General features: G+C 37.0%; 1 protein-coding gene across 1 annotated transcript; it reads right to left on the bottom strand.

Moving 5' to 3' along the window:
• Positions 1 to 11,293: 11,293 nt before the first annotated feature.
• LOC106836035 (olfactory receptor 8B12-like) lies at positions 11,294 to 12,199 on the bottom strand. Its single transcript, XM_014848643.1, has one exon. The coding sequence runs from the start codon at positions 12,197 to 12,199 to the stop codon at positions 11,294 to 11,296; it is 906 nt and encodes a 301-aa protein (XP_014704129.1).
• Between the last annotated feature and the right edge of the window lie 334 nt (positions 12,200 to 12,533).

The following is a 12,533-nucleotide window of genomic DNA, read 5'->3' as shown; positions in this document are numbered from 1 at the left end:
AGACAGAAGGCAAGAGAGTCTGCTGATGCAGTTTATATTAGTAAGTCTTCTGGGGAGAGAGCAGAATGGATGAGCATAGAGAATGGACTTGCAGAGGCAAAATGAAAATATCCAGCTTAGGCAGAAATTCAGCCCTACGAATAAGGCCCAAATGGTCAGGTAAAATAGAATGTTGGAATGTCTGCTTCCAAAGCATCTTGAGGGATGCCAAACAGGAGAGTTGGGAGCAGGAAGAAGTTGCTCATTCCTCTAGGAGTTTGAGGGCTATTGAAGAACTGCCAGTTTTTGTCAGAATTGAAATGTTACCGGAGTAAACAGGAAGGAATCAATGGCTCTAACTCCAAATATCTGAGAAGAAAACAGGCGGAAGCCAGGATATCACTAAAAGAAAAATAGATCTCTTCCCTTCCTGAAGAAGGGGGAATCATTTATTCACAATAAAAAAAAAAATCACTCAACACATAGAGCATAAGGATATAGATAGATACACTCTGTTATGAAGTTTGCTCACGATCAAACATCAAGAGCAGAAAATATGTCCAGAAGGAGGAAATCTCAGTATATAAATGACAACCAATTCAGATGCAACTTTTTGCTCCATAAAATCACATCAATAACATAGAAACACCTGTGCCAGTTGGGAGGTGTACCAAATACTAATTAGTGCTCCACCCACATCCCTTCAGATTCTGTTTTCATTTTGATGCACATTAGCTTCAAATATGCTTTCACAAACTCCCAACAGCTAGCACTTCATTTTATTTGCCACACAGCTCCCCTCAGGATGCCAGAGCTTGCTTTCCCTGCAGAGGAGAGCCAGAGTGCTGAGAAAGTACATCCATGGAGTGCCCCCGAACACATGACTGCCATGTGTCAGAGTACAGAGAATCTAGATGCCTGGCCCTGCTCAGGACAGTTCTGAGGCATGTTACACAGTGTCTTCAAAGACTCCATGCAAGCTTGAGCCAAAGTTGCCTATCACCAGAGTTTGCTTGATATTACACACTTTCTCAGTCTTTCTTATTCTCACTTCTGCATTCCCTACTGGATTTACCTGTGAATGCTTCCTAAGAAACCACTTTCACATGAATCTTCATCTCAAGGTCTTCTGGGGAACCCAATAAAAAGTCGAGGGGAATGAAACCAAATGAAGATTATGGGACAAGATTACACAGAACGGAATGGGGGAGAAAAAAAACCATTTGAGGAAAAATGGAAACCCATCAATTATTATTCTTTTGAGGAAGATTAGCCCTGAGCTAACATCTGCTGCCAATCCTCCTCTTTTTGCTGAGGAAGTTTGGTGCTGAGCTAACATCCGTGCCCATCTTCCTTTACTCTATATGTGGGATGCCTGCCACAGCATGGCTGACGATTGGAGCAAGTCTGCACCCGCGATCAGTACCTGTGAACCCAGGCTACCAAAGCGGAGCATTCACAACTTTAACCACCTGGCCACAGGGCAGGCCCCCAAACCCATCACTTTTTAGAAGAAAAATTTTAGAATTCAGAATGTATCATGAAAAATTTCAAAAATGAAACATGCTTGATATGTCACTAGTTCCCCAACTCAAAGGAAAAATCTCAGGGTTTCACATCAGGAAACTAATTATTGAGTAGATAATTGAGCACAGCTGCTACTGTGCTGTAGGAGATAATGGGTTAGCCCAGTGGTCCTCAGTGGCTGGTTCCCAGAGCAGCAGCAGCATCTGGGAACTTTTTAGGAATGAGCATTCTTGAGTCTTAGCCTCGACCTACTGAATCAGAAACTCTGTTGATGAGGCCTAGAATCTACGTTTTAGCAAGCCCTGCAAGTGATTCAGATGCATGTTTAAGTTTGAGAACCACCAGTGTAGCTCCTGATCCCAGGAGGTGAGCTGAGGTAGAAGCATTTCCCCGATCCAAAGAAAAAGAAACAGCTTATGGGTCTACCTTAGGAGAGAGGAAATGGAGGATACTGGAAAGATGAGTATGTAAGACACGAAGACGGTCAGTCATAATGCTTATGACTACAAAATCCACCAGCTTGTGAAACAGGTGCTGATAAAAGAGAGTTTGATGAGAAGAGGTGTGTCACACGTGCAGTGGTTGATGGTGTTGTGGTCTCACGAAGACAGACTGACCATGACCACTGGGTCGCCATGACACCATCAATATCGATCCCAATACAAATCAGCCATCAGCAGAGAATAGACCTGAGGGACACAGATCCCATAGTGACCCAAGCCCAAGTACTAAAACGGTATAAACAGGCAGAAGAAAAGAGCAGAATCTTGCACTTCAAATTAGTGATGATGTGACTCTCTGCTATGGCGTTCATTATCATTTTAAGTCAAATGACAAAGGAGTAGGAGAGATCTCAGAAAACAAGCTTGTGAGGATGGCAACAGAGAATTCAGCTCAGTTAAAATGACCAAGTTCTGAGAATAAGGAGAAGAATGTGGGATGGAATTCTTGTCCGTTTGTGGAACAAACAAAAATAAGGTAGTCCCTGTTGAGACGTTTCCCACAGCCACTCTCTTCAGGGAAGTCATCTTTGCAGGTTAAAGAGAAGAACTTTTTTATGGGCTAAATGGATTTGATGACTCAGACATGAGAATTTCTAATGCTGTAACAGGAGAATGATTCGTCTTAACATATGGAAGATGAGGAATGTAAGAATGCCTATCTCTTCCTGTCCCATTTGACTCTTATGAATGTACTCCCAAGTTTGAAAAATGTCCCAACACAGTCAGCAGCTCAGTGAGGCCAGTGATCCAGGCTGAGCTAAACCAGAGTGTGCACTGGAACCCAGTCCTCACAGCAAAGGCAGGGAAGCAGCATCTCGGGGATATTCAGTAATCTCCCAGGTTGCTGAGAAACCACATATTGAATAACGAATGAGAACTGAGAAGAGACCTAGAGGCATCATGTTCTCTGCCTCCATTGTTTCAATCACTTCCACCCCAGAACCAAATTAGGGGAAGAGGTAGTCCCTAAACACTCAGTTTTCAGGACTCTATGTTAAGAAGAAGGACAAAAAGGGACCTAGGATGCCACCATGCAGCCACTCTCCTTTGTTCAGCTTACTGTCAGCAGTACAGAGTCTTATAGTCTCTGCTTTCCCACTTCCTAGAAGGAAAATGGCTTGGATGGTATAGGAAGAGGGGTACCCTGAGCACATATACTTATTTTTCCTGTTCAGGCAGGAAAACTACAGCCAACACTATCTTGGAATCAATTCTGAGCCAAAGATCATGATTTCAAATCAAGGCCATGTCCAGACACTCCTCTCCAATGGAAGAAAGGAAACATCTCCTGTCCCTGGCACTGTGGCCATCAGGTGATATTTAAAAGGGGTCTTTGTTTATGTGTTTATATATCAAGATCTAACTGGACACCCAAAGAAGGTTTCCTCAGATGTCCTCCTATGTGGAGTTTATATAACAAACAAGAAAATGTCATCTTCAAAATAGACCACATTTTGACTTCTGCAGAATTTCCTATCTCCCAAAGACTGCTAATCCAAGGAGTAGAAGCAGGAGCCCTCTTTCCAGAGCCACAGACAGGGTGCAGGGTTGGCTCTACATAGGAATCCCTATGCTGGCTCTCCATAACAATGACAAATTTCGGTAGCACAATCTGGCAATTGGTTAAGATCTTAACATACCCAACATGGCAAAGCTCTCATCATGTTACCTTTTTCTGTAAAACTATCTAGAAATCTTCAAAGCTACAAAGATTCTTTGTCATCAGCTAATAATGGAAGTTGCCCCCAAAGGGCTTAAAATCTGTGCATAAAGGAGAGAAAGAAGTAAATGCTGTATTATCACGGGTTCTATGAAAGCACTAATGTGCCATGTAGAGACAGCAGGGAAGAATCACACATAACCATGGTGACATTTTTCTAAAGATACCTCACTTTTGGAGGCCAAGAATCAGCGTATATATTCTCTATTATGTTGGCTAAGGCAGAAGTTCACTATATGAATGATTCATACTTTTATTCGATAATTATTCCATCATTCAATAATTTCTGCATTTGAAAAAGAATATAGAAATTAAATCATACCCAGTTGCTGTAAAAAGTTTCCTCTAAAACTTAATGTTAATTGAATGATGGTGCAATTTTTTCTGGAATTTACTTTCTTAAATAATGCTATATATTTTCTAATTAAAGAGATATGGAATATAGCGAGGTTTTTAAATGTTATGTTCCTTGTTTCTGTGTCTAAGTTGTTTTACATATTTTTTTATTGTGGCAAGATCACTTAACTTGAGATCTACCCTCTTAACAAATTTTTAAGTGTACAATACAGGATTAACTAGAGGTACTGTGTTGTACAGCAGATCTCTAAAACTTATTTATCATGCATAACTGAAACTTCATACTTATTGAAAAATTGGAATTGGCATAACAACTTCAAATTTAGGTGAGACAGAGTGACTCCCTGCACCTGGTGGCTTCATGCCTAAATTTCAAGACAGTAATCAGGGCTCATAAACAAGAGCTGAACCTAGGGTTCAACAATGCCCTGAAAATCAGACATGAAGTCCTCACTGGCATGGAAAAATCAGATTTTGAGATACAAGTGCATCTGTACAGGGGTGTTACACTCTGACACTGGGGTACAAAGGGAGACATAGGCAAGAAATTACATATATAATCTATAAAATATAGCATTGAGACTATGAATGCGGAGAAGAAGGCAGCACTGCTCACTCTTCTTAATTTTAGGCAGAAGAGGAGGAACAGAGAAGGAGTATCAAAGGAAATTTTTAAGGGTGAAGCAGGCTTGCGTATGTTTAGAGGTAGAAGATTCTGTAGAGACAGAGAGATAAAGGATCTAAGAAAGTGGAGCAAATTTTGAGGGAATGAAATCCCAAAGAATATGAAAAGAAGTTGATAAAATTCAATATCCATTCGTTTTAAAATACCTATTTGAATCAAGGAATGATGGATACTACTTTAAGATGATAAAATACATAAAACTCAGACCAAAAGCAAGCAACTTAATTTGAAAACTCCAAAGGCATTCCTAATTAGAGCCAGGAGTAAAACTAGAATGCCTACAATCTCCTCTATTACTTAACATTGTATTAAAGGTAGTAAAAAATGCCATTATAAATGGGAAGTGGATAAGAGTCATAAGAATCAGAAGCAGGAGGCAAGCCCAGTGGCCAAGTGGTTAGGTTCTCGCACTCTGCTTCAGCGGCCCAGGGTTTCACCGGTTCAGATCCTGGGCGTGGACAAGACACCGTTCATCAGGCCATGCTGAGGTGGCATCCCACATGCCACAACTAGAGGGACCCACAACTAAAATATACAACTGTATACTGGAGGGATTTGGGGAGAAAAAGCGGTGGGAGGAGAAGAAGATTGGCAACAGGTGTTAGCTCAGCTGCCAATCTTTAGGAAAAAAAAAAAGAATCAGAAGGAAAGAGGAAAAATTATCTCCATTTATAAAAAAATTTATTGCATATTTGGAAAACTTAAAAGAATTCATGGAAAAACTTCTACAAAAAATGACAATTATATTACAAGGTATAAAATTAACATAGAATTCATACATACAAAGAATAATCAGAACATACAATGAAAGAACCCTCGTTATAGTAGCAAAAATAAAATTTTAAAAATTTCCCAAGTATAAATCTAATGAGAAATATGCAAAACATAGATGAGGAAAATTATGAAATACTCCTAAAAGATACTGAAGTATACCTGAAAAACATGGGAAGACATACTACACTTCATAATTGGAAGTCTCAAGATCCAAAGATGTCAGTTCTCCCTAAGTTTACTTATAAATTTAAGATACAAGCAAAAAGTGTACCACTAAGGGTATTTTCTGTAGCTATACAGATTAATTATAAAGATTATAGTCAAAAATGAATAGCTAGGAAAGCCCTAAAAAAGAACAATATGTGGGAAGTTACCTTCAAGATATGAAAGCATTGTGAAGCTTCTATACTTAAAGCAGTGAGCTATTGGTTTATGAATAGACTTACAGACCAATAGAACAGAATGGAAAACACAGAAATAGCTCAAGTGCCTATGAAACTTAGTATGTAATGAAGGCAACAGCTCAAATCAGCAGGGAAAAGATGGACATTTTTTATAAATGGTGATACAACAACTGGATAGCCATATGGAAAAAGATAAAGTTGGATCCATTCCTCACACCATATACTGGTACAATTTCTAAAAATATCAAACATCTAAATGGAACAAAGTGAAATCACCCAAACATTATGAGAAAATGAGTGGATTTCTATATAACCTAAGAGGAAAGAAAACATTTCTAACTATGATTAAAATCCCTGAAACAATAAAAGATTAATAATTTTAATTTTAAAAATTTAATATCATAAGGAAAGTCAAAAACCAAATCACAAATTGGGAGAAAAGTATATGCAACTTGTATCTCAACAAAAAAACTAATATGGCTAATATATAGTCCTCCTAAAAATTGAGAAAATCAAAATCCAACAGAAAAGTGGGGAGAGGGTATGAAGAGATAGTCTCTTTAAGAAGTAATAGGAACAGCCATTAAATACATGGAAATATCCCCAATGTTTCTCATTATTAGAGAAATGCAAACTGTAACAATATTTAAAAACTGTTTCTTACCTATCAGTTTGGAAAGATTGAAAATTCTGAGAATCTACTATGCTGTAGACTGTAGAAAAGTAGGCACTCCTTTTTATGACTGAAGGGAAAATAAATATCCATTCACCCCAAAAAGATCCACAGATTCAACATAATCCCATCAAAAGATCTCAGCAGATTCTTTTGTAGGAATTTACAAGCCAATTTAAAATTCATAGAGAAACTCAAAGGACCTAAAATAACCAAACCAACTTTTAAAAAGGTGAATGAAGGTAGAGAACTTATACTAACTGATTTCAAGAATTATTATAAAGCTACAGTAAGCAAAAGTGTGTGGTACTGGCATCAAGATAGACAAGCAGATGAAAGGAATATGTTATAAAGAACAAAAGAAACGCATACAAATAGAGTCAATTAATTATTAACAAAGGTAAAGGAACAATCCCTGGACATCTATATGCAAACACACACACATACCAAAAAAACAACTTTGATCCATACTTCACTCTATATACAAAAATTAAACTCAAAGTGAACTATAGACCCAATGTAAAAACCTATAAAACTTCCAGAAAAAGATATAGAAGAAAATCTTTGTGATCTTTTTTTAGGCAAAATTTCTTGGATATAGCAACAAAGCTACAATTCATAAAAGAAAAAAGTGATAAATTGGACTTCATTAAAATTAAAATCTTCTGTTAATAGAATGAAAAGATAAGCCATGGACTATTTGAAAATTTCCTCTTTGGTAAAGGACTTGAATTCAGAATATAAAAAGAAACTTGAGAACTCAATGATATGGAATAAACAACCTACTTTTAAAATTCGGCAAATAAATTGGATAGACATTTCACCAAAGAAAATATATGGATGACAAGTGACCACATGAAAATATGCTCATCGTCATTAGTCATTAAGGAAATGCAAATTAAGACTACCAGGAGATACCATTGCATGCCTATTAAAATGTCTTCAATTAAGAAGTGGACAAGTGTTGGTGAGGGTGTGGAGGAATGGAAAATCTCAAACACTACTGGTGGGAGTGTAAAATGGTGCAACCGCTTTGGAAAACTTTGGCAGTTTTTCTAACAGTTAAAGATACGTATGTGATATAACTTTACTATTCCACATCTATGTGTTCCCAAGATAAATGAAAGGATATGTCCATACTAAGACTTGTATATGAATGTTCATAATAGTTTTGTTTATAAAAGCCAAAACTGGAAACAACCCAAATGTCCATCAACAGGGGAATAAATAAACAAATGATAGTATATCCATTCAGTGAAATACTACTCAGCAATAAAAAGTAATTAATTATTAGTAGAACAACATGGAAGCATCTCAGCATGGAAGAATCTCAAAATACTTATACTAAGTGATAGAAACCAGACAAAAATGAGTACATACTGTATGATTCCATTTGTACAAAAATCTTAAGAGTGAAAACAAAAAAAATGTCAGAAAGCAGATCAATGGTTGCCTAGAAGGGAGGGAGGGGTGGCAGAAGGTAGGAGGGAAGGTTCTCAAAGGGACAAGATCATGGTGATGGTTTCATGAGTGTATAGATATGTCAAAATTTATCAAAATTAATGCTTTAAACATTTGTAGTTAGTGTGCTGATCATCTCTCCTTAAAACTCTTTCTAAAACATAAAAAGTAGATAAATAAACAAATAATGTGTTTATTGAATTGAAAATACTTGTAATCCTGGCACCTTCAGGTCTCAAGTGCTCTGCCCCTACAAAGCATCAACCAAATAGAGGTAGAGGTAGTATAAGCATGGGTGGAGCTAAAAGATAAGGAGACCCAAAATGTTGACAGAGCCAAAGCTGCCACGGATTTGTTACATCTTCTGTCTCACTCCTCTCTTCACACTGCTCTTCTTCTGGCCTCAGGAAAAATAAAAAACATCTCTTAAACAGGACACAACGCTAACCGCAAAAGTCAAAGTTGATAAGTCAAACTTCGTTACAATTAAGAGCATCTGTTATCAAAAGATACAATTAAGAATAAGCAAGGCATAATCAGGGAGAAGATGTAGAGAAATAGAGATAGAGATAGACATTATATATGCATGCACATATATGGGCTTATATATAGAATTTTTAAAATTCTTTCAAATCACTAGGAAAACAACTAACAGTCTTGTTTTTTGAACAGGCAAAAGACTTGAATAATGACTTCACAGGAGAAGATATCCAAACAGCCAATAAACGTATTAAAAGGTGTTCAACAACATTATTCATGAGGAAAATGAGAATTAAAACAAAAAAGCATTCTGCTACACACATCAGAATAGGTAAAATAAAAATACTGGGTGTTAATGAGGTTGTAGAGAAACTGGAACCGTCGGGCATTGTTGATAGCAGTGCAAATTGATTAAAATGTTTTTGAAAATAGCTTGACAGTGTTTATAAAAGCTAAACATATGCCTACTCTATTACCAACAAATTCACATCTAAGTACATATCCAAAAGAAAGCTTTGCAAATTTCAATCAGAATACATGTTCAAAAATGTTTATAACAGCTTTATTAATAATAGGCAAAAACTTGAAACTATATGTTCATTAACAGACTAAATAATTCTATATTCAGATGATGAAATACTACACGGCAATACAAAAATAGTGATCCATCCATATATGCAACAATATAGATGAATACTACAGGTTTTATGCTGAGGAAAAGAAGCCAGAAACAATACAGTACATGTTTACATGAAGTTCAAATACAGGCAAAATCAATCTGTGATAATAAAAGTCAAAATAGTGGATAGCTTTAGAGTTGGGGGTTGAGGGCAGGTAATATTTACTGGAGAGGAAACCTTCTAAAGTGGATGGAAATGTTTACATCTTGATCTAGGTTGCATATACATATGCAAAAGTTCAATGAGCTATACACTTAAGATTTGTGCTCTTTGCTATATGAAAACTGGACTGCAGAGTTTTAAAAGAAGGTTTACGTTTTCTTCTATTGCCTACATTTTACTGCATACCCAATACATACACCAACCTCACTCCTAAATTCTAGGTCCCCTGAATTCAAGGATCTATTCAGTCTCATCTAAAGTGCAGTCATCCCCCATATGCGTATTTTTTTCATTGAAGCAACATTGAACAAAATCAAAGGGCAAAATTAACATTTATCCAAACTTCCCTTATTTCCCAATAGAAGAGAACTTTCCTAAGGAAAAGTTTACAGGTAAAGATATTTCCCCAGAACATCACTTATCATTGTTTCTCAAAGAAATTTTTACCATTAATGGTAAGTTTAGATCAAAAAATTGTTCCTTTGAGTTTTTTATATAAAGTTATATTTCACATTACATAGTACTGTGGATTTATGAACTCATCCTGGATTGTCATCCCTTCCCCATTTTGCCCATTAGAATGTAATGACTATCTGCAATGCATGAAAATTCAGTAGCAATTGCCTCTCCTAATAAGCAACAGCTTAATGCTACCCTGATAGCTAAATGTGTACCCATAACTATCTAGTGTTCTGTTACATCCTCCAGACCAGTGTCATCAAATAGAAATATAATGCAAGCCACATATATAATTCTAAACTTTCTAGTAGATACATTAAAAAACTAAACAGATAAATTCATTTAATGATATACATATTTTATTTAACATATTATTTCCAAAATGTTATTTCAACATGTACTAAATACAAAAAGTTATCAACGAGATATCTTACATTATTTTCTATATTAATTCTTCAAAGATCCAGTGTGTATTTTGCACTTATATTGCACACTTACAGTATGTCTCAGTTTGGATGATCACATTTGAAGTACTCAACATAGCTAGTGGCTACCATATTGGATAGTGCAGCTCCCAGTTACCTCAGACCACAACCAAGGTAACCCTTGAAAAAAGACTCCAAATTCTATCTCTGTTAGTCTTGAAATAATATATGACAACTCCTCTCCACATCTTTACACACCTTAAAATTATATTTCTCTTCCCTGGGAGTTCTAATTCACAAAACTATGTCCCTAGGGCTCCACTCACCAAGTAAATGGTCACCATACTTGCCTCTATCTGAAATCTAACATACTCACCACTTACACACTACATAATTCATCAAACTCTGATCTTGTCATTTTGCCAAAACCAACTCGATAAAAATTTTCACCTCCTACTCTCTTGCAAAATGTGATATATTAAAATTATCTTGTGAAAAGTAGCATGAAATTACTATGAATATATTCATAATTTAAATGTGCTAGGTCACCAACATGAGAAATTAAATCTCCCAAGAAAGAGATGAGGCAAGAAAACATGGCATAAAGGAAAGCAAACAGGATTGGGATTCAAGCTGGGGTTTTAGTCCCAGCTCTGGCCCTGGGTAGTCTTATGTTTTGGGCAACATACAAATATTTCTGAATTTCCAAAGAGTAATGTATTATATAAAGGCACTGGATTAAACAATTCCTAAGCCCCATTCAATATTGAATACTCTAAAATTGTAGCAACTCTTTTGATAAAATAAAGAAGGAAGAGTTGGGGGATGAAGGTGAGGGAGAATAAATTCATTTGGGAAAGATAGTTAAAATTCCTGTACATATAGGACAGGAAAAACAGCACTGAAGCTTGGGTTCCTCATTGTAGAAAATGATAACAATAACAATAATAATACACTCCAATAAAAAAATCCTTGAATTCCTTTTCTCATTTTCTAATAGTTTTTCAAGAGAAAGTTATTCTGCGCAAGGTTTTCTTCAGAGCAAATTTGACGTCCTTATTCCTCAGGCTATAGATTAATGGGTTGAACATAGGCACAACAATGGTATAGAACAAGGAAGACACTTTCCCCTGCTCAAGGGGTAAAACGGAAGGTGGTTTGAGGTACATAAAAGCTCCCGACCCAAAGAAAAGAGAAACTGCAATTATGTGGGAACTGCAAGTACTAAAGGCTTTGGACCTGCCTTCAGTGGACCTGATGTGGAAAATGCTGGCAAGGATGAAACCGTAAGAGATAAAAATGGCAACGATGGGCATCCCAATGCCAATAGTCACAACAATAAAGACTACTAGTACGTTTATGTAAGAGCTACTGCAGGAGAGCTCAAGGAGGGGAAGGATGTCACACATATAGTGATTGACAATGTTGCCAGCACAAAAGGTCAGAAACACTATATTTCCCGTATGGGCCATAGCCCCGAAAACTCCCATCCCATAGACACCTAACGAGAGGAGTAAACACACTTGAGGAGACATGGTAACATAGCGGTCATATGCCATCGCTGACAAGATGAAGGATTCAGAAAAGACAAAAAAACAAAAGAAAAAGAGCTGAGTCATACACCCTGCATAGGAAATGATGTTCTTCTTTGAGACAAAACTCATTAGCATTTTGGGGATGATGGCAGTAGAGAAACTAAAATCTATGAAGGACAAGTTGAAGAGGAAAAAGTACATGGGAATATGAAGGTGAGAATTCAGCCCAATCAGGGTCATCAAGCCCAGGTTCCCCATTATGGTGACCGTGTAGAGACCTAGAAACAGGAAGAAGAGGGGGATCTGGAGTTCTGGATGGTTTGTTAAGCCTGTGAGGATAAACTCTATCACAGAGGAGGTGTTGTCTGCAGCCATTCTCCTCTAGGAGGATCTCTGAGGGAAAAAGAAAAGAATTGCTCAGAGAAAAGGCGGGGGAACATTTTTGAGAATGGTATTTTAATAGAGATTTTTGAAGTTCAAGATGGCATTTCCTATATGTCTCTGTTTTCATGGTCCCCAAGTGCTTTGAATCATCTTAGTAACTATCTGTGGGTGAATTTTACCTCCAGAGTAAGGGCTGGTACAACTGAGAAGGGAGTCCACAAAGCCCAGCTGGGATGACCTTTCGACTTTTACTGTTACCATCTTCTGTGTACTTCTTTCCTTCTACAGCCCTTGATCAAGTTTGTTAGATGTGGGGCTCTTCTCT

Source organism: Equus asinus, chromosome 20 (genome assembly GCF_041296235.1).
Source record: "Equus asinus isolate D_3611 breed Donkey chromosome 20, EquAss-T2T_v2, whole genome shotgun sequence".
NCBI classification, from domain to species: Eukaryota; Metazoa; Chordata; class Mammalia; order Perissodactyla; family Equidae; genus Equus; species Equus asinus.
Note: the sequence above shows the minus strand (reverse complement) of the source record. Positions and strands in the feature narration are given on the sequence as shown.

Excerpts from the sequence above, each read along its gene's own strand:
- LOC106836035 (XM_014848643.1), bottom strand. The coding sequence starts at position 12,199 with ATGGCTGCAGACAACACCTCCTCTGTGATAGAGTTTATCCTCACAGGC.